Below are 27,756 nucleotides of genomic sequence, written 5' to 3' on the forward strand. Positions count from 1 at the left end.
GTCCACGTAGACCTTCAGTGCTCTAGCCACATCCAGCGAGTGCAAAGTCCTCTCGGCCGGCGACGGAAAGAAAACAGGTAACACCAAGGGCTTGTTGAGATGGAAGTCCAACGGCACCTTGGGCATGAAGGAGGGGTGCGTCCTCCGCACTACCCTCGTCTCGTGGAACTTCAGGTATGTAGGCTTACAGGAGAGGGCCTGGATCTCTTCCACTCGTCGTGCGGAGGCGATGGCCACAAGAAACGCTGTCTTCCACGAAAGGAACTTCAACAGTGCCGAGTGTAGCGGCTCAAATGGCGGCCCCATTAGCCTGCTCAGCACCACCTTGAGCTCCCACGCCGGGGCAGAGCCTTCACTGGCGGGAATGACCGGAACAGTCCTTTCATGAACTCCTTCACCAGGCGGTGGGGCCATAGAGATGACCGCCCCGGAGTTCTTGTGTAGCGGGAAATCGCTGCTAGATGGATTTTGATGGAGGCATGAGCTAGCCACGCCTTGCCCAGCGACAATAAGTACGGCAGAACTTGAGCGGCCGTAATCCGCAGAGGGTTAATCTTCTGTGCACGGCACCAGACAGAGAACCTCTTCCATAAGAAGAACTTGATCACACTTTACATATGTGCTGAATAGCATTCAAAAGAGAAAAAACTTGTTTTCGCCAACACGTGTTTCAAACTATCTAGGTCGTCATCAGGGCGTAAAGTTAATAATAGTGGATGCAATTAACATATTCAATCAACAATCTTTGTTGGCAGAGAGAGTCTGGGGAGGGGAATAACACAGGCGGGTGGGGGCGGAGAAGACACAAGAAAAGACCATAGAATGATGAAACACAGAAGGGAGAGAAAAAAAAGTTCATTAAGTGTTAATGACTGAGAAAATGAACTCGACCATATAAGTTAACATTTTCAAAATTAACTATATATTTTGCGATTAGTATAATTCTTAATATTCAACTGTGGAGCTGATATATAACAAAGCACCAACATTTTGACATTTCCCAATGTGTTAGTATTTACTTTCCACATGTTGATAAAAGACAGGGGAAATATTTAATTTGTATCGGTCAAAGTACCATACATACAAGTTTCCGTGACTGGAAAGAAAAATCGAAAAGGCCATGCCTATCGTGAGCCAATTTCAATTATACGGTATAATATTAAATTACCTTTGGTGCAGTTATGCCTAACGTCTATAGATCATATGTTTTCTTTTTTGCGTCAAAATGTGATTCATATTGGCAATCTAGAATTAGTTGTAGACCGGAAATCAATTTCCTAAGTGGACAAGAAAGTTTGGTGTGAACCTTAAAATTTGCAAGGGTCCTCACTTTTTTTACGAAAATCGTGATAGATACTACAGCGAGTTTAGCTCTTAGATAAAAGGTTCACTTGTAAAGTTACCTGAATGGTCAAATTTTGTTGCAGGTCATTACAAATGTCCAACATGGTTTCCCATTATATATTCATGCCGTATTCTGAAATAATATAAAAAGTATAGATGTGTATGAGTTAAAGTCATTGTGCAATTATGAGTGAAACTGTGCCTGACATGTTTTAGGTCGGAACTTACCGGCTGGAGTACACTCTTCTTGCGCCGTCGGGCTGAGACTGGGGCATCAGCGAATGCTTGCCGTTGCTATAGTAGCATAACAAATTTTTCCTGTCACGTGATGCATCACGTGTCCCGGAAGTGAGTGAGAATAGCAGTCAGATCGTAAGGGAGGCCGTGTAAGTTTTGTTATAAGTTTGATTATCAGTGGGCCAGTTTCGAGAGAATTGGGCTGATACGTGATTGAATTGATAATAATGTTGCCGGTATCTCCGTACTTGTGTAACCGCAATGTAGGTGCCCAGGGATCTATGAGGTCGTCTTGTCATGTGATCGGTCACCTGTCCAGTTGCTAAGCAACTGTGGTTAAACAGGAAGGGTTCACCAATATTCAAATTTTTCCTGCACTTGCTTGTTGTATGTGTTTGACTCCGATACAGAGTAAATAGAGCTGATGATAATTTGTTTGTGAAATACAGCTTATCATGACACTCGGCCTATTTGAGGAAAAGTAGTGCTTTAGTAAAAATCAAAGTCAAACTACAGTATATAAACCATATATAACAAATTTATATCAGTTCCATGTATCTCTAAAATTCTTCATAGAAAAACATTTAGCTCATGCTCTTTGTTGAGACCGAGTAACAAGCAACAGAGTTTGCAAATCATTTTAGCTTCTTGTTGCCGTAGTTTCAGCTCTCTGTCATCTCTTCTCGGATGTGGTTGGATGTGTTGGAGTCCAACAAATCTAATGTCTTTAACGTTATCCATTTGATGATGTTCGGTTGGCGAAAGATTTCAGGCAAGAGGGTACTCTAAACGCCTTATCAGACAAACTAGCGATTCAATTCAAAAAGTGCACAAACATTATTAGAAACAAAACCAGTAGGAGAGCAAAACAAATATCCGAAATTGGTAAATTTAATTACCAAATACTCACGAGACAGTAAATTAATTTACCATATGTTGAAGAAACACTGGCATTTACTATTTTTGGACACAGATCTAATAAACTATATTTCGGAATCCCCCACTATTATCTTCACGAAAGCAACCACTTTGAGAAATTTACTATGCCCTTCTTTCCTCAAATCAGAGCCAATTGGACAAGAGCACTGGCTAACGTCAAGTACTCAGCCAGCAGGATTTTACAAATGTGGAATGTGCAATTTTTGCAAATATACACTATCGCCTACAAAAACTTTCAAATGCCATGGTGGCCAGGAAATTAAGATTAAGGATTTCATTAATTGCTGATCAAAGTTTGTCATATATGGAATACAATGTGCTTGTCAAAAAATGTATATTGGAAGTACATAAGAGAAGTACGCTTCTGCATACGGGAACATTGCAACAGCTTGAACAGTCAAGATATCAGATTACCTTTGGCAGCTCATTGGCAAGAACATCATCAAATGGATAACGCTAAAGACATTAGATTTGTTGGACTCCAACACATCCAACCGAATCCGAGAGGAGGTGACAGAGAGCTGAAACTACGGCAACAAGAAGCTAAAATGATTTGCAAACTCCGTTGCTTGTCACTCGGTCTCAACAAAGAGCATGAGCTAAATGTTTTTCTATGAAGAATTTTAGAGATACATGGAACTGATATTAATTTGTTATATATGGTTTATATACTGTAGTTTGACTTTGATTTTTACTAAAGCACTACTTTTCCTCAAATAGGCCGAGTGTCATGATAAACTGTATTTCACAAACAAATTATCATCAGCTCTATTTACTCTGTATCTGAGTCAAACACATACAACAAGCAAATGCAGGAAAAATTCAAATATTGGTGAACCCTTCCTGTTTAACCACCGTTGCTTAGCAACTACGGACAGGTGACCGATCACATGACAAGACGACCTCATAGATCCCTGGGCACCTACATTGCGGTTACACAAGTACGGAGATACCGGCACCATTATTATCAATTCAATCGCGTATCAGCCCAATTCTCTCGAAACTGGCCCACTGATAATCAAACTTGTAACAAAACTTACACGCCCTCCCTCACGATCTGACTGCTATTCTCACTCACTTCCGGGACACGTGATGCATCACGTGACCGGAAAAATTCATTATGCTACTATAGCAACGGCAAGCATTCGCCGATGCCTCAGTCTCAGCCCGACGGCGCAAGAAGAGTGTACTCCAGCCGGTAAGCTCCGACCTAAAACATGTCAGGCACACTTTCACTCATAATTGCACAATGACTTAAACTCATAACACATCTATACTTTTTATATTATTTCAGAATACGGCATGAATATATAATGGGACACCATGTTGGACATTTGTAATGACCTGCAACAAAATTTGACCATTCAGGTAACTTTACAAGTGAACCTTTTATCTACGAGCTAAACTCGCTGTAGTATCTATATCACGATTTTGGTAATAAAGTGAGGACCCTTGCAAATTTTAAGGTTCACACCAAACTTTCTTGTCCACTTAGGAAATTGATTTCCGGTCTACAACTAATTCTGGATTGCCAATATGAATCACATTTTGACGCAAAAAAGAAAACATATGATCTATAGAGGTTAGGCATAACTGCACCAAAGGTAATTTAATATTATACCGTATAATTGAAATGGGCTCACGATAAGCATGGCCTTTTCGATTTTTCTTTCCAGTCACGGAAACTTGTATGTATGGTGCTTTGACCGATAAAAATTAAATATTTCCCCTGTCTTTTATCAACATGCGGAAAGTAAATACTAACACATTGGGAAATGTCAAAATGTCGGTGCTTTGTTATATATCAGCTCCACAGTTGAATATTAAGAATTATACTAATCGCAAAATATATAGTTAATTTTGAAAATGTTAACTTATATGGTCGAGTTCATTTCCTCAGTCATTAACACTTAATGGCCTTTTTTTTCTCTCCCTTCTGTGTTTCATCATTATATGGTCTTTTCTTGTGTCTTCTCCGCCCCCTCGCCTGTGTTATTCCCCTCCCCAGACTCTCTCTGCCAACAAAGATTGTTGATTTAATATGTTAATTGCATCCACTATTATTAACTTTACGCCCTGATGACGGCCTAGATAGGTTGAAACACGTGTTGGCGAAAACAAGTTTTTTCTCTTTTGAATGCTATTCAGCACATATGTAAAGTGTGATCAAGTTCTTCATATGTATGATTTATTGACTACCAAAACGTGGTTTTTCACCTCTTTCCTTGGTTAAAATTGAAATGCAATACAAATAATACCTTTTGCTTTATTGTTAAATTTGAAATACAGAAACCTTACTTTTTAAACACTTACCAGGTGTCTCGCTTACTTTCTTCCTTATTCTCTAAAAAACTCTACCTCCACCAAACCAATACCACATAGATGTGGCATATGTATGATTGAGCGCAGTCTGTGAGGTTAGCACCGTTTCAAGCTTTACTTCTATATAGGCGATAGTGGAAAATCACCAGTCCAACCACACGGCTGCAGCTGGTTCCACCGCTTTAAAATTGGGAATTTCTGTCACTTTAGTGGTGCGCACCCACAAATCCTTCCTTTGGGGCCACGTTTTCCACAAAAAATGATCAATAGAGAACCTCTTCCATTTGTGTCCATAGCACTTGAGAGTCGAGGACGCCCTGGCCTTTGCAAGCACCTCCTTGCAATCCGCCGGGATATCGTACCCTCCAAACTCTAGCGCTGCAGGAGCCAGGCCTGCAAGTTCAGTGACCTCGGTCGTGGTGGAGGATGGCACCCCTTTCTCTGGTGAGAAGATCCGCGTCCGTCGGCAGTTTGATCGGGGGGGGGGGGGGGGGAGACGCTGACATGTCCAGAAGGTCCGGGAACCAGATCTGACTCGGCCACGCCGGTGCAACGAGGATCATCCTGCACAGGGACCGTCTGAGTTGATTGATGAGTCGCAGCAGCAACGGTGGGAACGCATATAGGAACACGCCATCCCAGGGGAATGAGAAGGCATCGGCCATGCGCCCCGGCTGGGGAAACCTGGCGAACCTCCGGCACTTGGTGTTTGTCGCCGTCGCGAATAAGTCGATCTGGAGATTGCCCCACCGTTGGAATAGGAGATCCGCTTGATCCTGCTGCAGTTCCCACTCGTGGCACGAGCACAGCTCCCTGCTGAGTGAGTCGGTGATGGTGTGCTTTATTCCTGCCAGATGGAAGGGTACCAGAAACATCCCTGGGCGAAGGCCCAGTGTCACAGATCCTGGGCCTCCTTGGATAGGGCTGGGGATCTGGTGCCACCCTGTTTCCGGATGTAGAACATTGTGGTGGTGTTGTCGGTGAAGATCCTTACCACCTTGCCCTTGAGGGACGGGAGGAACGACCTGAGCGGCCAGAACACGTCTCGGAGCTCCAGGACATTGATGTGCAGTGACATCTCCTCCGGGAACCAAAGGCCTCTTGCATGGAGATCTCCGGTGTGCGCTCCCCATCCCTCCAGGGAGGCGTCCATCGTCACTGTCTCCTGATGCGCCGGGAACTGGAAGTCCATGACCGCCGCCAGATGCGTGCGGATCCCCCAACACCGGATCGCTTGTTGGTAGGTCTCGTTGAGCGAGATCCTGTCTTCGAAGGTGCCCGCCGCCTGTATCCAATGGGCGTCGAGGAACTGTTGCAGTGGATGCATCCTTAGCCTGCACAGGCGCAGGAGGTAGATTCACGAGGACATCATGCCGAGCAGGGACTTGATGGACCTCACCCTGGCCGCGTCCATGGTTGACAGCTGTTGCACCTTGCCCAAGATGGCCTTTGTCCTTTCCTCTGACGGAGAAGCCAATCGCGCCACTGTGTCGAGCCTGGCTCCCAGGAACAGGCTGACTTGCGACGGTACCAAGTGGGATTTCACGAAATTGATCGAGAATCCCAGATATGTGAGAGTTGGACGGTCTTTGCTGTGTGCACGACAGCAAGTTCTCTTGTCTTTGCTCGGATGAACCAATCATCCAGGTAGGGGTAGACGTGGATCCCCTGCTAGGCACTTGATGAACACCCTGGGCGCCGACTTCAATCCGAAGGGAAGGGACTTGAACTGATAGTGTTGCCCTTTCGATGTCCTTTTAGAATGGGGATGTGAAGTAGGCATCCTCCAAGTCCAGCGACGATAGGAAGTCGCCTTCCTCCAGCTGTCCCTGCACGTGCTGTAGGGTGACCATACGGAACTTCTGGGACTTGATGTACTTGTTTAGACGACGAAGGTCCAGGATGGTTCGGCATCCACCGGTCTTTTTCCTTACGAGGAAATAGCGAGAGTAGACTCCGGACCCTCCTTGGGACGAGTTTGATGGCTCCTTTTTTTTAGCATCGCTCGTACCTCCAGTAGCAGTTGAGGGACGTGGTTTTCCTTCCTGGCCACAGGTGGAATACGGGGGCACTTCCTTAGAAATTCCAGAGTGTGCCCGTGGGCCAGGGCATCCAGCACCCAACGGTCGGTGGAGATGGACTCCCACACGGGGTGCTCAGGTGGGGGCCTGACGCTACAGCCAGTTCAGTCCGGCTTGGCCGCGGCCTTGCCGCCTTGGCCTCCTGACAACGATGAGATCCTCCTGTCTTGCTGCGTCCTCTGTAGGCCTCCTGCGACGAGGAGTGGGCCGCCTGGCGGTACGACGAGAAGCGGCCGCCGCCGAATCGTTTGGAGGCACCTTGCTTGCCTCTGGTGTTCCGAAAGGACGGCCGACGCTGTTGACAGACACCTAAGGCCTGAGCAGTCTCAGTGTCTGCCTTGATGGCCTGCAGTGAATCGTCCACACACCGAACAAATCGGTCGCCTTGAGCCAGCCGCGCCGATGGAGGCAAACCCTGTTGCCCATCCGGCGAAAACCTGTGTCAGCAATGTCCATTGCCACCGTAATGACGTGGTCCGAGGCCACTTCGCCTTCCTGTAGCATCTCCAGAGCCTCAGCCCTGAAGTCGTCCAGGCGGAAGTCCAACAGGGGAGCAATCTTAAACCACAGCTCCCTGTTGTGGCGTGTCACAATCGCGAGGGGGTTGGCCGCTTTAATCGTCGTCGCCGCAGACGAGATGACCCGCCACCATGGCGTCCAGTTTATTCCCCTCGCTGTCCGGCAAAGAAGTCGAAGTTGAAGCAGTCGCCCCCGCCGCTTTCTTCTTGGCTGCCACCGAGACGACCGAATCCGGGACGGCTGAGCCCTAAGGCACATGAGGGCGGAATCCGGGACTCGGTTCTTCTTCTCGTACCGGTCTCTTAGCAGGAGACGTGGACAGGTTCTTCAGGAGCGTCAGCCTCTCGTCCCAGATGTCGTCCAGTAATGGACCAGAAAGGACCGTCTTCCTCTTGGCCTCACTCAGTTGGTAGAGGAACCCTTCCTTCTTCTGCTCTTTGGGGCAGAGCTGGAAAAGCTTGGATGCCGTGGCGATCATGGCGTGGAAGGAGGCAATTTCGTCGGGCAGGGAGGCCCGAGGGGGTGGTGAAGGAAGGTCCATTCCGTCGTCACCACCGTCATCATCCGTCCCCGTCGTCTCCACTCCCGTCTCATCTCTCGGAACAGGGCAAGGAGATGAAGGCCGTGCAGGCTGGAAGGGAGGGGGGATGAATTCTCCTCTGCTTGTTTGGTGGACTTTCCGACGGTCCAGGCTCCGCTGGATCGCCCGTCGGCGGTAAGGGCAACCTTGTCCTTATCTCCGTACACAAGGCCTGAATCGCCATCAAGATGGCCCCTGAGTTGCCTTGTGGCATAGGCACCGACTGCGACGGGAGCGATGGTTGGGGAGCAGGCTCAGTCCCCTCCATGGCTCTCGGTTCCTCGTCGGCACCGCCGTCGCTTTCTTTGTCCGCCTCGTCGGGGTCCCTCCCATATGACCGAGCCTCCTCGAACTTCTTGTTCAGGACCTTTGCGACTCCTGCCAGCTCCTCTTCAGAGGCTGAATCTGTGTCCGTAATGGCCACCGGGCCACACCCTCTTTTTGCGCCTGGGGTTTCACAGGGTCTTATCGATGGGCTGAAAAAAAGGATTCCCTCTGCGGTGGCAGGGAAACTCTAGGCCCCGAGGTCGCCTCCACTGGGGTAGCCTACGCAGGCTTTGCCAGGGCCGCCACGACTCCCTCGATTGAGGCCTTGACCGGGTGAATCCGGTCCTTCATGACCTTAGGCGTGCCTGAGGCCTTCACCTTGGGGGGAGGGTCCCCCCCTGGCTCCCCCTCGGTTATCTCCATCAGGATCGACCGGGACTTCTCCCGAAGTTTACCCGGGTTCTCTGACTTTCTCTTCCCCGAGCCAGAGCGTTGGCTTGTGGCTGATGGCGTCAGGGATAATGCGCCCTGCTTGGCAGCCAAGGTGCCCGACCGATCGGCGCTCCCGGTGCCCGGAGACTCCCGTTGCTTTGCCTTCTGTTGGGCCCCCGTTGCCGGGGCGCCCGCAAAAGTCTTAGATAACCGCTCAGACTTCTTCTTCTCACCTGCCGCTGGGCTTTTCCCTTCCAGCCAGTTGGTGAGGCGGACACGAGGATCTTTCATAGTCCATTCGGACATGTTCTTGCAAAACGCACAGTCCTTTTCCACATGCGTTTTGTCTTCGTGAAGGCAGTAGAGACATCGGGAATGCTCATCCTCCTTGAAGACATTTTGTAATCCGCATCCAGGGCAGCTTCTGAACAGCTTGGATCTGGGTGTCGTGTTTCCTTTGTCTTGGGCCATGTCCATGCGGTTTAGGCCTCAAAGATCTTCCGGAAGCCTCCGAGAAGTGAAACTCGATGAAATCTTGCCCTTGAGGGGTGTAGAAGATTCCGAAACGGGTCCCCGCTGATCGGAAGTAGAAACGGTGGAGCTTGAGGCTCGATTGACCGAAAAAATTAGGTTAAACTCTTTGAAAAAAACTCGCAAAACGCAGTAAAAGCTTGAGAGCTATAGCACGAGGACTCCCAACACTTGAACGTGCAGTAAAAATCTGAAGATGGCTGCCAGACGAGGGGTTTAGGTAGAGGGCAGTCATTGGCTGGGGGCAGTATGACCCAGAGACCAGTGATTGGTTATTAGGAAAAAGACAGTTCAGAAATTAAACTTTTTTTTTTTCCTTTACCGAGGATTCCCAGCCTGACGACAGGGAATATTCATGAGCATGTGAATCCATGCCAGACCCCATGCTGGATAAACATCCCACCCCCAAGAGCTTGGTGGTTCAGACAGCCACGTCAACTACAAAGGCGACTGCCTATCCAGCTATCCCTCCTGATAGGGACAATAAAAGGTTTGACGCCTTAGGGTAGGGACGAAGGTGTTCTCTGCAGGCAGCATGGCCTTAAAGGACCTCAACGCCACTTGTGCTCTGGCCAAGTATACACACACCTTATGGGCTATGGCAGCGTTGGTGGCGTAGCACATTCTGGAGGGAGAGGAGAGAAGGCTTCTAAAGTCTTGTAAAAGGCAGAAAGGATGCCATGCATCAGTCTCTCCAGTCTGGCTTGGATTCATCCGACTGTGTAAGTAGAGCCATGGAGGTGAGTACCGTCCCTAGATTTGCGTGGTTATGCAGGTCAAGGTTTGCTCCCAATGACCAGGCAAGGTTATTGGACATGCCATTTAATGGCGGTCAGCTTTTCAGTTTTAACGCTGATGAAAGCTTAGAGAAGCTACAGGTATTTGTGAAACACTTGTGTACGAGCACAATAGAAATAAAATATCAATATCTAAGGGGGCAGCAGAGTCACTAGGGACAGCAATATGCTAGCCTCAGCAGTAACAAGCAACCTCTCAGGGTTGGAAAGGTCGTCCCTTTTGTTACTTCTCCTCAGTGGGAAGGGCGAGAGGACAATTGGTGCAAAAGGTGCCAAAGAAAAGTGCCTTGTGTTTCACGAGGACGAGGGAATAAGAACACACTTTCAGACGCTGCTTCTTATCCCACTGCAGCATCCGCAGCTCCAAAACCCCTTTGATGCCTTGGTCCACAAGACTGTGGTAGGAGGCAGGCTAACTCTGCATTGGGAAGTTTGGCAGAACATAACTTTTGATGCATGAGCACTGCAAACGGTAGCTCATGACTACTGCCTCCCGTTTCTAAAAAGGCTCCTGGATTGTCCTCCAGGAAACCAATCCGTGAAAGATCCAGATCTGCTCCTCCTTCAAAAGGTAATTACCCTGTTGGAGAAAGGTGCGATAAAGTACCTGTAACGATAAGGAATCAACGTTAGTATTCCCCTTATTTCCACATTCCCAAGAAAGACTGAGGACTGTGACCCATCTTCAGATGCGTGAGGACTGCGACCCATCTTGAGACGCATGAACAAGTTCCTCACGAATAAAGAATTCAAGATGGTCAATCTTTTGCGGATCTTTCAGGCCCTTCAGCTCCAGGAATGGATGGTGTCACTCGACCTTCAGGATGCTTACTTCCATGTGCCCATACATCCTAAGCACAGGAAGTACCTTAGCTTCGCCCTTGACAGTTATTTTCAGTTTTGGGCTCCGCCCCAAGGGTCTTCAAGTTGATGGCAGTAGTGTCAGTGAATCTAAGGAGGGGAGGGATTCACATTTACCCCTACCTGAAAGATTGGCTGAGCAGTGCTCCTTCTCCTGAACTAGTTCAGGAGCAGCTCAGCATCACCTGCCACTAACTGCACAAACTGGGCTTCTCCCTCAATTTCAAGCAGCCCGCTTGATAGCTTACCAAAAGCTTCAGTTTATTGGAGTTATCCTGCAAGCATCCTCAGGAAAAGCTTTGCTACCCAAGGTTAGCGCTCAGCATATTCAGCAGATGGTCATGAAGTTTCAAAATGCCCAACATCTACCAGCCCTCGATTTTCTGAGATTGCTCGGGTTTATGGCATTTTACATTTTCCTGGTTCCATAGGCCCGTCTGAGAATGAGATCACTTCAATGGGCCCTCAGATCCCAATGGTCGCAGTTCTCCGGCAGGATGACGAAGCTTCTTCAGGTTCCGAACAAGGTCACACAGGATCTCCTGTGGTGGGCCTGCAAGAAGAATGCGATGAAGGGAGAACCCTTTTGGCAACCATAGCCAGAGATAACAGTAGTTACAGACGCTTTCATCAAAGATTGGGGAGCTCATGCAAATGATCTGTCGATTAGCGGTCGTTGGTCTCCATAGGAGTCCAGACTACACATCAACCTTTTAGAGCTGAGGGCAATCAGACTGGCACTAATGGCTTTATTGCCCTCTGTGCGGGGGGAGGAATTTCCTGATGATGACTGAGAACACAGTGGCTATGCATTACCTCAACAAGAGAGGAGATGTAGGGTCGCAACAACTGTGCAGAGAGGCAATGCAGCTCTGGTTTTGGGCTCTTCAAGAAGAAATCTCTCCATCAGCCGTTCATCTAGCCAGAGAGGAGAACACGCAGCAGACGCTCTGAGCAAGCAGAGCACAGTCTCTCACGAGTGGGACTTGGCTCAAGAAGTCCTTCTAGAGATCTTCGCTCTTTGGGGAACCCATCAAGTGGATCTGTTCGTGTCCAGTGTCAACAGGAAATGTGATCTGTTCTGCTCCAGGGAATTTCCTCACAGAGGAGCTCTAGGGGACGCGTTTGTAGTGGACTGAGAGTTTCCTTTCCTGTACGTGTTCCCGCCAGACCCCGTCATTCTTCAAGTCATCAGGAGGTTGATGAAGTTCATGAAACCCATGATCCTGATTGCTCTGGATTGGGCCAGGAAGACTTGGTACCAGACCTTCTGGAGATGCCCATCTGCCCTCCCATTTGTCTTCCCCAAAGAGAGGACTTGCTCTTGCAAGAGGGGAGTTTCCTTCTTTACCCAGAAATCAGAACCCTGAAACTTCAATGCCTGGTTTCTGAAAGGCTAAGGTACAAAGATTGGGACCTTCCAGAAGACGTAATGGAGGTGTTACTTTCGGCCAGAAGGCCAGCAACGAAAGATGTGTACCGCTGCTATTACAACCAATTTTGCAGCTTGTGCATAACTAAGAATATTGACCCTTTTATTCGTGACACTCCATCAGTGTTGTCCTTCTTGCTAGATCTGACCCATCAGGGGTTACATAAGTTCCACTGCAAAGTGATACCTAGCAGCTCTTTCCATTTTTAAGGGCTCGCCGGAACAGGCTTACTTTTTCAAAATCCCTTTTGTGGTTCAGTTCCTGAAAGGTCCTACGAACATCTTTCCTCCATTCCCATTTATAGTATCTGCCTCGGATTTGAACTTGGTGTTGAAGTTCCTGATGGGAGCTCCATTTGAACCTCTGCATTCATGTCCACTGAGAATGCTGACTTTAAAGACCATCTTTCTAAGGGCAATTATATTGCCTCGCAGAGTGAGTGAGCTTCAAGCTCTTGCTTCCAAACCACGATGTAAAAGCTTTTTTAAGGATAAGGTGGTACTGAGGGTTCATCCCCTTTTCTTGCCGAAAGTAGTATCAGAATTCCATTTGGCACAACAAATTGTGTTACCTGCTTTTTATCCTCCATCACATCCTTCTGAAAAGGACAGGTTGCACCGTTCAGACCCTACGAGGGCTTTAAGCTTTTATATTAGCAGGGTGACTAAAATCAGACAAGATGACTAGCTCTTTGTGGACTATTCAAGCCACAAATTGGGACAGGCTCCAACGAAGCAAACCATTTCTTAATGGATTATTTTATGCATATCTGAATGCTATAGTTTGGCAGAGAAAGACCTACCCGATGGTTTCAGAGCGCATTCCACCTGAGGAGTGGCTACTTCTTCGGCTCTTAAGAAAAGAGTGCCTGTACAAGACATATGCAGTGTCGCAACTTGGTCTTTACACACATTTAGCAAGCATTACTGCCTGGATTCTGTGTCAGGCCAGGAGGCTAAATTTGGCAAGGTTGTGCTTCACATCAAAAACCAACAATTAATTCTCGAATCCCACTGCCTTCAACATACGCTTTGGGAGCCTATCAAAGATGAGGAATCTGTGGGAGCACACAATCCATTAGAAGAACAAATTACTTACCCCTGGTAATGTTCTTTCTAATGGATGTTCCTCCCGTGGATTCCTCATCGCCCTCCCAGCCTACCCCTCTTGTAGTAATTCCATTGTTAAATCTAGCTCTCTTTCAACGTCTGGTTAATAACCTTCGAGCATAAGGGGAGAAAAGGTAAACATGAACTGAGGCCACGGGTGCCAGTTGAGCTACTTATACCAGTGTCGTTGTCACGGCTGAGAGCAGGGCAGAGGTCGTTGAGGGCCTCGAGTCAACGATGCACAGTGCCTTCTACTATGAAAAAAGGTTGGCGAAGCTGTAAGCAGACTTACCATATATCAAAGATGAGGAATCCGTGGGAGGAACATCCAGTAGAAAGAACATTAACAGGGGTAAGTCATTTGTTGTTTTTACACCAGGGAAGAACTAGAGGGGCACTTAGATTGTTTTATATATAGGTTTGGAATCATGATAATCACAACTCTGGAGCTGCACAACCTCCCAGTTTCAAGTGAAAGATAACAGAAGATTCTGCTGCGAAAACTGTCCATTAGATTACTTTTACAGTCTTGTCCCTCTGACTAAATCATGTTTGGTTTTTAAATCTGTTGCAGGTCGCAGAACTAATTAATAGTGAAGATGTAAAAGATGAAGACTGGTCCCTGTACATGCTGAGTACCGAGAGGGCATGCCGGCTTAAGATATCTGAGTCCAGTGAGGATTTTTCAGAAGATACTTATGAGAACAGTGAATTACATTCCACGCTATTCCACATGATTAAATGTTATGCCAATGATGCAGCAATGGAACAAGTCAAGAACTCGCATTATCTTTTTGTGGATTGTGTGCATCAACTGCTCAAATATACCAAAGTACTGACTTACTCCTAATTATTTTTCATATGTATACCTTTATTAAACAATCTTTGAACATATTAAATATAGTTTGACATTATTACCCCTTTATTGACATTTGTGATAAGATGAAGCTTTGAGTCAATACTTTATAGTACATGATTACAAAACTGCTAAAATCTTCGTATCCGTTTCCAACAAGGTTCATTATGTTCTATCTTTTGACATGCAGAGGCTAAAACCCAGTGGCATTGTGATCTATCAAGTAACATTTTCTGAAGAGTGCTTCTACTCAACACACAACCTACATTTTAAATAGTGCAACTGACATTTCTCACCCTCAACCCCCTTTTAAAGCCATTTCATCTCCTTTTTTTTGTATATTACAATGTTATACAAATTTGAATAACAATCTCTTTATTAAATCACAGTGTAGGAGATGGATATTTTTGGAATATTTACTTTTATGCATAAAACACATTTGTATTCACTGCAGCAAATGAAGATGTTTTCCATGTCCCGTAGAAAGCAGTGGTGTAGGGAAGAAGTTAAAAGTACAAAGCCGTTCTCATACTGGTGGCTGCCCATTGTGTCGAAGTCCAGTATAAGGCCACAGTAGTTGTTGAAATGAGGTCCACGAATTTCCAGTTCCAACAGGGGCAGTCTCTGCAGGCATCTGAAAGGTGAGCCCTGCAAGGAAACTCATCAATGCAGCAAGAAACACCATGACGATGAACGAAATCCAGATAGTTTTATTTGCCTTGGAGAACGAAGTCCTGAAATGAGACATCCATGGAGAAAACCTAAATAGAAACCAAAGAAAAACAGCTGTAGGATCTGACATTCAGAATATTACTGTCACTACCTCAGCCATGCTTTATTAAGTGTAACCAAATGTTCTACAGAAGCTGTAAGGTGAGATGTTTAGCTCTCTACAAAAGACATGATGAAAATGCCAGTTTATGCAAACCAGATGAGGAGTCATGACTTTGCAAGGAAGACCGTTTTGGTACTTTTAACATTTATCCTGAGATTTTCAGATTCATATCTGAAATTACTTTCAAATGAAGCAACTAGGTGCACATTTACAAGATGTACTCGCAAAAACAATTCTTCAAAGAAACAAATTATAGATGGGCATAGTTGCATTTATATAGATCTAAAAAAATAACAGAGGTGTTGCCGCTCTGGGTACAAAAGATGATGTACATTTCCTCTGGACTTCCTGAATCGGCAAGAACGGAAATTGCAACAGGTCAAAAGGTTTAACTGTTAGGCTATTCTACTCAACAACTATGGTCTGAAAGAAATATGAAACCACTGAAAGTGATGAAGTAAATTGGGGATATGGAATAGTAGATAAATGAATAGCTGTCAAGGGTGCACTTTTCCATTGATGCAACAGAAATATTAACATCCAACAGTACTGAGACCAGAGGGGCAGAATCTCCCTTGTATAGTTAATTTTCTAAAGGCAGAATAAACAAAGGTGCTAGTTAAATATTGTAAAAATCTTTAGAGATAATATATTGTCAACAAATATTTAAAGAAAAACAAAAAGATACTGAACATGGTCTTGTTTCTGAGTGATATAAAAATAACATTCCCCTTAAGTAATGCCCTCCCTGATGTATAGGTATTTCCTCCCACAAATGTAAAATGTTTTGAAATAGCTCCAAGTGTGATCGGTATCCGGAAAGCTTTCAATAATCACCAATGAGGTGTCGTATAACTCATGACCGTTTCAGTTACAGAGTAATTGATGGGTACCTCTGGTAGTGGGGCTGTGAAGATGATTAATACATTTACATATAAAAACAATTAATTACAATGAAATTAAGGCCTAAAGTCAGCGTTCCGAATAATTGAAGAGTAGGTGAAAGGGAGACAAACCTGTTCGAGGGATATCAAATCCATCAAAATAAACACCACTGAAGGGAAGTACTGTGTTCTTTTAATAAAATACTTTTTCTATATATTCCTCATCTTTTGAAAAAAGGAGTTCTATAATACCCTATGGTGGAAAAAAGCCTACGAGGAACAAACTCTAGATAAGAACTGCTGTCCTCCAAAATTGTCAAGACAGTAATGCTTGGCAAAAGTATGCGGAGAGGAGCACATTTCAGAATGACAAATCCAGTATGTGAGCACCTCCTTGTAAAGAAGCAACTGTACCCCAGTCGAATGGGCCTGAATGCCTTCAACAAACTCCTTGTAGCCCCCCGTTGCAAACAGTCTTAATCCAACAAGAGAAGTTATTTGGTGAAAGTCTTGACTTTGGAAGGGTCAGAAGTATCCAACAAAACAGTGGATTGTCAATTTGGTACTCCTTGAATTGAGACACACAGAATCCAATTGCAGTCTTGAGTGAGGTGATGAAACCTCTCTTCCATCTCTGATAGATGGAAGGGAGAAACATTTGAAGATGCATCAAACCATAGAGATAAAAGGAGGTAATTGCCCCAAGAGTTGCATTCTAAATTAATCATCAGAAAAGGTGGGTCGATCATAGTACCTGCGGCTCATTCTAATGACTGCTTGGTCATGAAATTAATTTTCATAGTGTGATGAAGTACCCAGACTGCCTTTATTGGCCTTCTAGTAGAATATGACAGGTGTCTTGGTACCTCCCTAAGACAGAGGATGAAGGGCCCAGGGGTAGCTATAGGGAGGATCCCTTGCTCACCCCTGGCCTGTGGGCAGGGGAAGCTCAAACGCTAGACAGACCTTTTCTCACCATCAACAATCGCCTCACTATTGCACAAACTATCATAGGATCCGAGTTAGGCTACTGCAACGCTCTTCCGCTGGGGAACCACAGATAAAAATATCAGCAATCTGCATGTCATCCAGAATAACGACCTCTGCATTGCCCTTGTTCTCTCCAAACGTGACCATATTACAGAAGCCAGAATAATAGGCTCACTGTATTCCGATTCGCGAACGCATCAATTTCAAACTCCTCTCCATCACTCACCATTGCCTTGCCAATGTAGCCCTGGTATACTTGTCAACAAGATTAGGAGAAAAAAAAAATCTCAATCAGGCCTAGATGCTCAGCTAACTGCCATTGCCTCACCATGCCTAGATTGAAGTGCAGCAGAGCAGGATGATCCAGTTTCTCAGTCATTGCCCCCAGGGTTTGGAACTCATTCACGCTTACCCTTCGATTTGAACATCCTACTGGACCTTCAGAAAACGTTTGAAAACTTGGCTCTCTATCCAATCGGATGGACTCGTTTTTACCAGCCCTTTCCTTTTTTGACCTTGCTCTTGTTCTGTAGCCAGCGCTGAGGTGCCTATGGCTTAACCATGCTTTATAAATGTAAAAATAAATAACTTATATGACTAAAAAAACGATTGGCCCTTTCAGAAGGTGAGGCTTGTATGACAGAGAGGAGCCACTGCTGCGACCGCGACCAGGGTTGTACCTTGAAGTCCATTTGCATTACAAAGACCCAATTACCACATTACTTTGTCAGCACACTCCGATTCTAAAGGTTACTTGAAATGGGAGCAGTCTCCTGCCACTCACATTACATAATTGCCATTCGTGACCAAGGAAGAGGCCCAGGAAAGCACAGCAGGGGCACAATGCGCGAGTACTCAATGCTAGGGGATGAATCAAAGATGGACTAAGTAGTTAATCCCAGTTTTTGTTGCTGCACGCCTGGAAATACTGCTTCTTTGCTTGCAACCAACACATTTTAATTTCTATCACCGGTTAGCCAATCACAACCACTGCTTCTTAAACAGGACCAGGAGAAACAACTGTCGGAAATATGGAACAATTACTGGCTGACTCTGGATAAAAAAGGCTGGTTTCTGACAGGGACTAACAGTGGTGGTAGGCCCTCAATGCTGGTGTTTGGAGTAGGTAGGTCAGTGGCTCAGGGGAAAAACTGAAGAAGATTGGAGAAAGAGAGGAAAGCAGAAATCTAGGCTCTGCCTTCCTAGTCGTGATAGCCTAACGGCTCTTGTTGGGATGAACATCATGCAACCCACACGTGAGAGGAAATTCAAACTAAGAAAGCCCATGAAGCACGAGCAAGAACGCATCAAAGGTCCAGGCCATAAGCAGATTTCTGTGTCATTCCCACCATATCTCTTCACAGAGAGATTGAATGAAGAACAGCAAAACACACACATGCATCGTAGGTGTGGATGTGCCGAAGGACGGCAGACACAATGAACCAAGGGCCAGTTTGGCATGCACGTCGAGATAGGTGCAAGTAAGTAGGCCCAAGAAGCACAATAGAAGCTAGAGTAAACCTTTATTAGATAAAGCATGCAGTAATAGGTTTAGGCTATGGACATGACATCAGTAGTAGGGATAGTTCTCTTTTTTTACATGAGGGATAGCAATCATCAGAATGCACAGACAGATGCATCCATAGTTAGGCTAAGCCATGAAATGAATGGTGATGACAGAATAGCAGGGACAGATGAGACTGACTGACTGACTGACTGACACACTGACTGACACACACACACACACACACACACACACACACACACACACACACACACACACACACACACACACACACACACACACACACACACACACACACACACACACACACACACACACACACACACACACACTCTCTCTCTCTCTTTGTCTCTCTCTCTGTCTCTCTCTCTCTCTCTTTAGAAGTGTGTGGAAGCAACACTAAGGAATAAAGAACATAAAACACGGTACATATGCATACACATACGAGCACACATTCATGCTTTACAGGTACCTAATACTTAGTAGGCCTCGTGACTGAAGGTTATTTTTTTGAATAACAGGTCTCAGAGCATTAGAAATAAACTTACACAGCTAAAAGTAGTCCGTTCCAGACATTGCAAAGGAATGCATTGGCAAGGTCAGCAGCCTTGAGCACGGTGTAAACTCACGTAGTGATTGGTTACAAGAATGAGGTAAATCTCTTTCGCAGGCAAAGTACAAGGAAACATGACCTAATCAGATGTTGTGAAAGGAAGCAGTGTCTGAGAGGTGGAAGGGGTAGAATGCTGCGTAGGGTTTGGCTGTGAAGGAGAAAGCTCAATCCGGTCCGAAACATCTAGCAAGTGAAACAGATAACTAATACAAGTTCTGCTCATGTTCCCAAAACAAACAAATACAAGGTCATAGCCCTGGTGAGGACAAGACATAGCTTGAAGGGTAATAATGGTAATATGGTACCAATGTTTAATTCCCATGAGAAGAGGATGTGAAAAATACAATTGTAGTCACACTGTTCGCACCTCACAATTTACTTGGCCAACAATGATCGAAGTGGCACACCCCAGGAGGGCCACAGGTGCTCCATCAATAAAACGCCAATGAGTGACAGCAATATTTAACATTTACTATCCAATAGTAAGCCTGAGAAAACAGATGGTATCACTGTGAAGTCATTAGGTAAATGACAACATGGTCACAATGGATAGGATAGGCCAATAGAGCTAGTCACTGTATAGATTCACCTATAGAGCAGCCATGATCGACCAACCAGCGAATTACATTCTCAAAGCATTCTGAAACATTGTTTATGGTGACACTATAAAACTCCACCATTTTGTACTGATCGCTGACTGATTTTTTTCAAATTGTTCCCAACCCTAGTTGTATGTAATACATTCTTGCTCCCGTGCACTTCGACTCATTTGGATTACTTGTATTATTGATTCTTGGGTCTTAACCTACACTCTCTCTGGGAATTCTTAGGGGAATCCTATCCAGGAGTCCCCCCCAAAGGAAATGAAAGGCAATTACAACTGAGTAAAGAGCCATTCAAATACCCAGGCTCCACTTGCTTGGTCTTCCCATGCCCTTATAGTCCTTACCCTAGACTAATCTCAGTCTTCTTTCCCGTCCTCCAACTCTCCTCACTGCATTTCACCCACTTTCTCTCTCCCCTCTCTCTCCATCTCCTGGTCCCTCCGATGTTCCCTCTATCTCGCTCTACTTCTTGCTTTCCCCCGCCTATCCTCCTCTCCAATATTCTCTCTCCCCACCACTTACTACTACACTCTCCTACCCCTAATACACCCTCCTCTCTCTACTACTCTCCCATCTCTACTGCCTAGTACACTCTCCTAGTCACTCACTACTCCCTCTCTACCACCATACTATCCTCCCACTACTCTACACTCCACCCACACTCTCTTCACAGTCACCTTCCTTTCACTCTCTTAGCCACCCTTCAAAATCACATGCAATCACATTTCCCTACCCTCTCGCTTCATCTTATTCAGTCACCTTTCACACCAAGACCCTTGTTCCCTTAGGACCCACTACCTCAACTTGTACACTCTAGAAAATCTCCTCCATGCTCTGCTACACCATCCTTCCTTCACCTGATCTCTTGGTCCTCCTTTGCTTCAGTTGACCTCACCCAAACAATGCACACTGCTTTGGTCCCTTAAATCTTACTTCTGCCATTGGCTTCCCCTGTTAGTTTGTTCGCCAGGCCACGCACTGGCTTCCTTTTGTCCAAGCGCTGGGTTACAATTGCTAAAATACAAACTGCCTTAAGCCCCAACCTTTTTTCATCTGCTGGTTCACCAACGTTTAGAAATAGCCCGCTGCAAACTAAGTTATTTCTGGAGTTTGTTTCTTGTGCATGGTGAGTGTCTATATTGCCGGTTTGATGTACGTGGCATTGTTATTAATTATCTTCGGTGTCATCAGCTCGGGTCTCAACCGATACCAATGGTGTTTTTTCAAGTCCAGTGAAAATAGAGAAATAACACTGGTGAGCATTGTGTGCAAAAGGTATGGAGCAAGAGTTAGTGGAACTTAATATTTACATTCAGGCACAGTAGGAAGGGACAGAGACTGGGGCCCACTGAACTCCTACAGTCCGCCTCTGGGGTAGGACTAGCTCTGGGTAACTTCATCATTGGCCTCCTCTCCCATGTTGATCGGGGTCCCCATTCCCTCTTGACAAGGTTAGGTCTCCATGCATACCAACATTCTAAAGCACCTGCAACAGAGATTTCCTAAGAGAAATCATGAGAAATGTATTTTCCCATAGGAATGCATTGCAGCTAGAATTACCGGGTTAGGACGAAATTACCAAAGTAGAAAAGTCCTACCACAAAAGTCCGACCCCCATTTATTCACATATATATATGTGGGGGGGTAAAGTTAATACAAATGTATAGGTGTAAGGTGGGGTGACTGTGGGGGTTTCCTCCCACACATTTATATATATATGGGATACATTACTCACCGTAATCGTATTTCTGATGCTTGTATCTGCTTAGATTCACATGCTGTGCATAGGCCGACATCTAGTGGAAGCTGCAGAGTATTACAGTTTGTTTTTCGAAACTCGAAAAAGGGCGTCGACACAGGGCGTGCCAGTAATACTATCCCTAGTTTGATGTCCACTGTACCCATGATCCCTCACGCGTCTAGGACCCTCAGATTGTATTTTTTCTGACCTGAGGTAGCATGAGGAGTAGCCCGAGTACAGATAATCCAAGCAGATAGATGGAAAGAGAAAACTACAAGCATCCATGCGCCTTCTCTCGGAGGGGAGGAAGGGTGGGTTGCATGTGAATCTAAGCAGATACAAGCAACAGAAATACGATTACGGTGAGTAATGTATCTCTTCTGAGGCTTGTGGAATCTGCTTAGATCACATGCTGTGCATAGATTAGCGAGCAGTACCTGAAGAAGGAGGTGGGATGTGAGAAGGGTCATGAGCAAATAAATGTCTTAGAACCGCTTGTCCCACTTGTGTATCTGTCTTGGAATGAGTGTCAATGCAGTAGTGCTGAGTACAAGTGTGAATAGAGCTCTAAGTAGCTCAAGGGGTGTCAAGGGGTACATTTGCAATGAAAGCCAGAGTGGGCCCTAGGCGTGAAAGGCAGAGTTTTTTCAGAAAGTGAGTAACACAGCTGGATACAGTTAATAATCCACTTAGAGATGGCACCTTTAGAGACGTGATCCCCCTCTCTGCCTGTAGCTACGGAGACAAACAGCTGATCTGTTTTCCTTAGGGGTCTGGTCTTGTTTACATAGTAGAGGACTGCCCTACGCACATCTAGTGTGTGTAGTTTCACCTCAGCCGAGCTTTGTGGGTCTTGGAAGAAAGCCGGAAGGTCGATGGACTGGTTCACGTGGAATTGTGAAATAAACTTAGGTGAGAACCTGGGGTGTGTGCGTAAAACCAGTTTTTCTTTATGGACAGTAAAGAAGGGATCTTGCACTGACAGAGCCTGAATTTCACTGGCTCTTCTTATAGATGTAATTGCTACTAAGAAGGCCGTTTTGTAAGTCAGGTGTTTGAGACTGCTGTTGTGCATGGGCTCGAATGGGGGGGCCCGTGAGCTTGGATAGCACCACGTTAAGGTCCCATCCTGGTGGTGGGTTTGAAATCGGAGGGTGAAGTCTCTTTACTCCTTCCATGAAGGCTTTAACTGCTGGTACTTTCCACCACGACACCTTGTCATGGGAAGTGGTGTATGCTGACAGGGCTGCCAGGTGTACCTTCAGTGAGTTTAAAAACAAGTCCTGCATCCAGCAGGTGGATTATGTATGTAACAATAGTGGAAGGAGTGCAATCAACTGGGTTGATTTGTTTATTCTGGCACCAGATAACGAATCTCTTCCATTTGTCAAAGTAGCAGTGCCTCGTGTTAGGTTTCCTAGATTCCTTTAGGATGTCCATACACCTCTGTGGTAAATTGAGATGTCCGAACTCTATGACCTCAGGAGCCATGCTGCCAGGTTCATTGAGTTGGGTTGAGGATGCACTGTTTGACCTTGGTGCTGGGACACTAGGTTGTACCAGCACGGAAGTTTGATGGGTTCGCACACCACCAATCTGCATAAGTGTGGGAACCACGGTTGTCTTGCCCACATGGGAGCAACTAGGACGAGCGTCATCGATTCTCTGTTCATCTTGTTGACCACCTTCCTGATTAGAGGAGTTGGTGGAAAAGCGTGCGCAAACATCCCTGACCAGTTCATCCACAGGGCTTTCCCCTGGGAGTCTGGTTGGGGGAACCTGGATGCAAATCCTGGGCATTGTCTGTTTTCGCTTGTGGCGAATAGGTCTATAGTGGGGAAACCCCACTGAGAGAAGATACCTTCTACGACTTCTCTGTGTAGACACCATTCGTGTTCCTCTGGGAGGGGGTCTCTGCTCAGAGCATCGGCTAGGGAATTGAGATCCCATGGAACATGTTGTGATGACAGGAAGATGTTCTGTCTGAGTGCCCATATCCAGATTTTCTGGGCAAGCTTGGACAGATTTGGCGACCAAGTCCCTCCTTGCTTGTTCAGGTAGAACATGGCTGTAGTGCTGTCCGTCCGGATTTGCACTGACAGATTTAACAGGTAGGGCTCGAACGTTTGAAGTGCTCTGAATACTGCCAGAAGCTCTAACAGGTTGATGTGATTCTTGGCCACCGAGTGCGACCAGAGACCCTGAGCTGTGTGGTGGAGATGGTGAGCTCCCCACCCAGTCAGGCATGCATCGGTTGTGACTACCGCCTGTATTTCGGGATCGTAAAAGGGGTTCCCCTAGGACAGATTCTCTCTTGTCCACCAGTGAAGGCTTTGTACAAGTGTTGGCGAAACAACCACTAGATCGTCCCACTGACCACTTGCCTGAGACCACTGTTTCGCCAACCATTCCTGCATGGGACGCATGTGCAGGCGCGCGTGGGGGACCAGGTAAATACATGACGCCATCATGCCCAGCAAACGCATTGCTTTGCGTACCATTATCTGGCGACCGGACTGATATTGCGGAATTTGCAGCAGTATATTCCGAATTCTTTCCTCTGCTGGAAAGGTCAACTCCTCTTGTGTGTCTAGGATAGCTCCTAGGAACTGTTTGGAGGTGCTTGGCACCAGACTTGACTTTTTCTCGTTTATTCAGAAGCCCAATTCGAAGAGGAGGTCGATAGTCCTTTGAATGTTTGCTCTGCAAATTACTGGGGTCTCCCCCGTGATGAGCCAGTCGTCCAGGTAAGGGTACACCGGGATTGCCTCCCTGCGTAGGTGTGCTGCCGCCACCGCCAGTACCTTGGTGAATACCCTTTGAGCCGAAGCTATCCCGAAGGGCAGTACCTTGAACTGGTAGTGCCGACTGTCCACCTTGAAGCGCAAGTACTTTCTGTGCGCTGGGAACATGGAAATATGAAAATAGGCATCTTTCATGTCCAATGCTGCCATGTAATCCCCCTTTTTTTGGAGGGGGATTACCCCCTGGAAAGTAGTCATGCAAAACTTTTGGGGATTGACATACTTGTTTGCAGGCCGTAAGTCCAATACTGGGCCCATTGTCAAATCTTTTTTTGGCACAAGGAAGTAAGTTGAATAAATACCCTCGTTTACCTGGTGTCCCGGGACGAGTTCTATCGTGTCCTTTGCTAGCAGATTGACGATCTCCTCGAGGAGGATCTTCTGGTGGTCCAAAGAGTGTATTTTGTGTCATGGAGGATGATTTCTGGGACACCAACAGTTCTATGCAGTACCCTGCGGATACTGTGGACAGCACCCATCTGTCTGATGTTATCCCTTCCCAAGCTTTGGTGAAGTTGGAATGCGTCCCCCTACTGGGGTTGTGTGAGAAGGGACCCTGAACGGGGCGTCACTGTTTTGGTGGAGGCGTGCCGCCTCCTCTACTGGGGCTTCCTCTACGTTTTTCACGTCCTCTTTTATTACCCCTGCCGTAACCCTGGGTAGACTGTTGGTTATTATTGCTCCACGGTGTACCCTGCCCCTGGGTATAGTTAGATCCTCACTGGGAATTTTGGCCGTGTGAGCGACGAAAATTGCCATTCCCTCTCTGATTAGGGGGTTTATTGGTTAGTTGGCCTAGGGATTTGAGTGTTTCATACTCGTCCTTAGCATTTTTCAGCGCGTCCTCACCCGCCTTACTAAACAACAGATCCGGCTCCACCGGGTTATCTAACAATGATGCTTGGGTTTCAGCTTTGAATCCAGACTGCCGTAACCAAGCGCGTCTCTTGATAACAGTTCCTTCTGCTATCAATCTGCCGGCGTTATCCGCGGCATCAAACGTTGCTTTTAAAATGCAACCGGACACGGCTCTTCCCTCCGCCGAAACTCGTGCCAACTGGCTCTTTTAGGGTTCTGGGGCGGAATCTATGAGTGCCGCAACTTCTTCCCACTGATGGCAGTTGTAGCTGGCCAACAGGGTGGTGGAGTTGGCAATCCTTGCTTGGTAGGCGGAAGTGGAGGCTACTTTCCTGCCCAAACCATACAGTTTCTTGCTCTCCTTGTCGGGGGGAGCTTCGGACGATGACAAGGGTGTTCCAGCCTTCTTACGGGTGTTTGTAACAACCAGGGAGTCCGGCTTCAGATGCCCCCTTATATACAGTGTGTCTGATTGGGCTGCCCTGAAAAGTTTCTCAATCCTGGGGTTCACTGCTCTGGTGAGGTTAGGATTTACGAGTGAAGGGTCTATTCTTCTCTGAATAGACTTCAGGATAGGGATGGCCTGAGCAACAGGCCTCCTTTCTCCCACTAACTCCTCGGCAAAGTCCCTCTCCTCTTGAGCACCCTGGGTGCCAATGTGGAAATGTTCAGCTGCTCTAGACAGAACTTCATTCAGGAGAGGTTGGTTGTCGACAGGGGAGTCGGTAACCGGGGGTTCCTTCTCTACCGGGGAATCTACTCTGTAGGTTTCCGGGTCGTCCTCATCCTCTTCTTGGTCCTCATCAACCCCATAGTAGCCGGTACCAGTTTGTTCTTCCAACATGCCCAAATCTGGATCCTCACAAAAGGATGTCTCCCCTTGATACTGAGAGTAGGGCTGTACATAGAAGGGGTCCGAAAACCGTGTTGGTGTTTCAAACCGGGACTTTTTACTTGGAGGTATAGGATCCTTAGAGCCTGAGGGTGCCGACCCGTCGGGAGTATAACAGAGAAAGTGTTCAGGGTTTTTTGCGTAAAAATCTGCCAATGATGACATCCTTGACATGACCCTGTCTATGTCATCACTAGACCATTCTCTAGAACTGGGAATGACTCTTTCTGGAAGTTTCTCTGACTTATCCTGACTAGACTTGGTGGTCTGAGCAGGGGTCTTTGTGATAGCAGAAGACTTGGACTTGTCTGTCTGTTTATGAGGAGTGGAGTGTTTTAAAGGTGTGGAAGTAGGCAGAGGCTGCTTCCTTTGTTGTTTTCCCCCCTCCCCGTGGGTGGAAGAGTGTTTTTCCCTGTTTTTTCGCTGCTTCAGAGCCTTTCGACGCCTGGGTCGATGTTTGGGGGTAGTGTCCCTATCCTTCGAGTGTGGAGGTAGGGGCTCGAGAGCCGCCGTAACACGGTCTGCGGGCGCCGACTCCTGGAGTGCCGTCTGGGGATGGACGTCGGCTTCGTCCACTGACGGTTGAACTTCCGTTACCTTGGGGAGCGAGGCACTCTTGGCAACAGTGGATGATTGCCTGGAGTCATGCGGCGATCTTGATCGAGAACGCCCAGAGGACGCCGATTCGGACCGTTCTCTATGTGCCTCTTTCCGAGAACTCGACGTGCGCGTCGAGTCCCAGTTGGACTTCATGTGTTTTGTGGAAGTGCTGTGGGAAGCGCTTGTGTCGCCGGGGGTCTTCCCCCATAGCCGCCCTGCCGGACGACCTTCCGAGGTTGGGGACTTGCGCTCGGCTGTCTTTCGACGCCATAATGCCCTCACCGTCCGAAAGCACGGCGTTGCTGCCATCGCTGAAGGCGACCTCCGCTGCCATGGCCTCTTGACGCCTGGCGTGGTGGGCCCAACGCTTGATCGAACGGTCCTTAAGTGTTTTGGGTTTAAACCTACTACACGCTCTGCAGTTCGCCTCGGGTTGGTCCCTCGGCAAGCAGAGATTGCACGTGGCGTGCCTGTCGACCCAAGGGTACTTGCGGTTGCACTTGGGGCAGAATTGGAAAGGGGTACCCTCCATACGCACCTTGTGGCAGCGGGCTTGTAAGTGTAGGAATATATAAGAATGTACCTATATACCAAAATAGTGTAGAGTATGTCCACCCCCCACTCTCCCTACTTGCAGGGCCAAGGCCAGCGGCCTTCCAAGGCCCGGGCCGAGGCCTTCCGAGGCCCAAATCCGTCGTGCAGCTCTCGACGGTCGAAATTCTTCTCCGGGCCGGCGTCGAGTGTGGAAGTTCGGTGACTCGACGTTGGGGAGGAGAAATGGGTAAATTTAACAATATTTAGCAAAGTATGGCTAAGGCTAGGGAACTCTGCGAAATGCTTCCGACCAGTATGGTGGAAAAAAACAATCTGAGGGTCCTAGACGCGTGAGGAATCATGGGTACAGAGGACATCACACTAGGGATAGTATTACTGGCACGCCCTGTGTCGATGCCCTTTTTCGAGTTTCGAAAAACAAACTGTAATACTCCGCAGCTTCCACTAGATGTCGGCCTATGCATAACATGTGATCTAAGCAGATTCCACAAGCCTCAGAAATATATATATATATGCGAAAAAATGAAGAAAAAACAGACTTTTGGT

At 46.8% G+C, this 27,756-nt stretch overlaps 2 protein-coding genes across 4 annotated transcripts in view; one reads left to right on the forward strand and one right to left on the reverse strand.

Moving 5' to 3' along the window:
• The window catches only part of DNAI7 (dynein axonemal intermediate chain 7), a gene marked incomplete in the record, with an annotated part of 1,381,690 nt that extends 1,367,296 nt beyond the window's left edge, over window positions 1-14,394 (forward strand). Inside the window, 1 exon segment of the mRNA XM_069628488.1 lies at window positions 14,027-14,394. Within this exon segment, the coding sequence (XP_069484589.1) occupies window positions 14,027-14,302 (276 nt within the window).
• The window catches only part of IRAG2 (inositol 1,4,5-triphosphate receptor associated 2), a 2,448,326-nt gene continuing 2,434,921 nt past the window's right edge, over window positions 14,352-27,756 (reverse strand). For all 3 annotated transcript variants that reach the window (XM_069628487.1, XM_069628486.1, XM_069628485.1), the window contains one exon: window positions 14,352-15,069. In XM_069628487.1, coding sequence (XP_069484588.1) covers window positions 14,835-15,069 — 235 coding nt within the window. In that variant the 3' untranslated portion in view covers window positions 14,352-14,834. The remainder of the gene's footprint in view (window positions 15,070-27,756) is intronic.

Source organism: Ambystoma mexicanum, chromosome 12 (assembly GCF_040938575.1).
Source record: "Ambystoma mexicanum isolate Mex_15411 chromosome 12, UKY_AmexF1_1, whole genome shotgun sequence".
Classification (NCBI taxonomy): Eukaryota; Metazoa; Chordata; class Amphibia; order Caudata; family Ambystomatidae; genus Ambystoma; species Ambystoma mexicanum.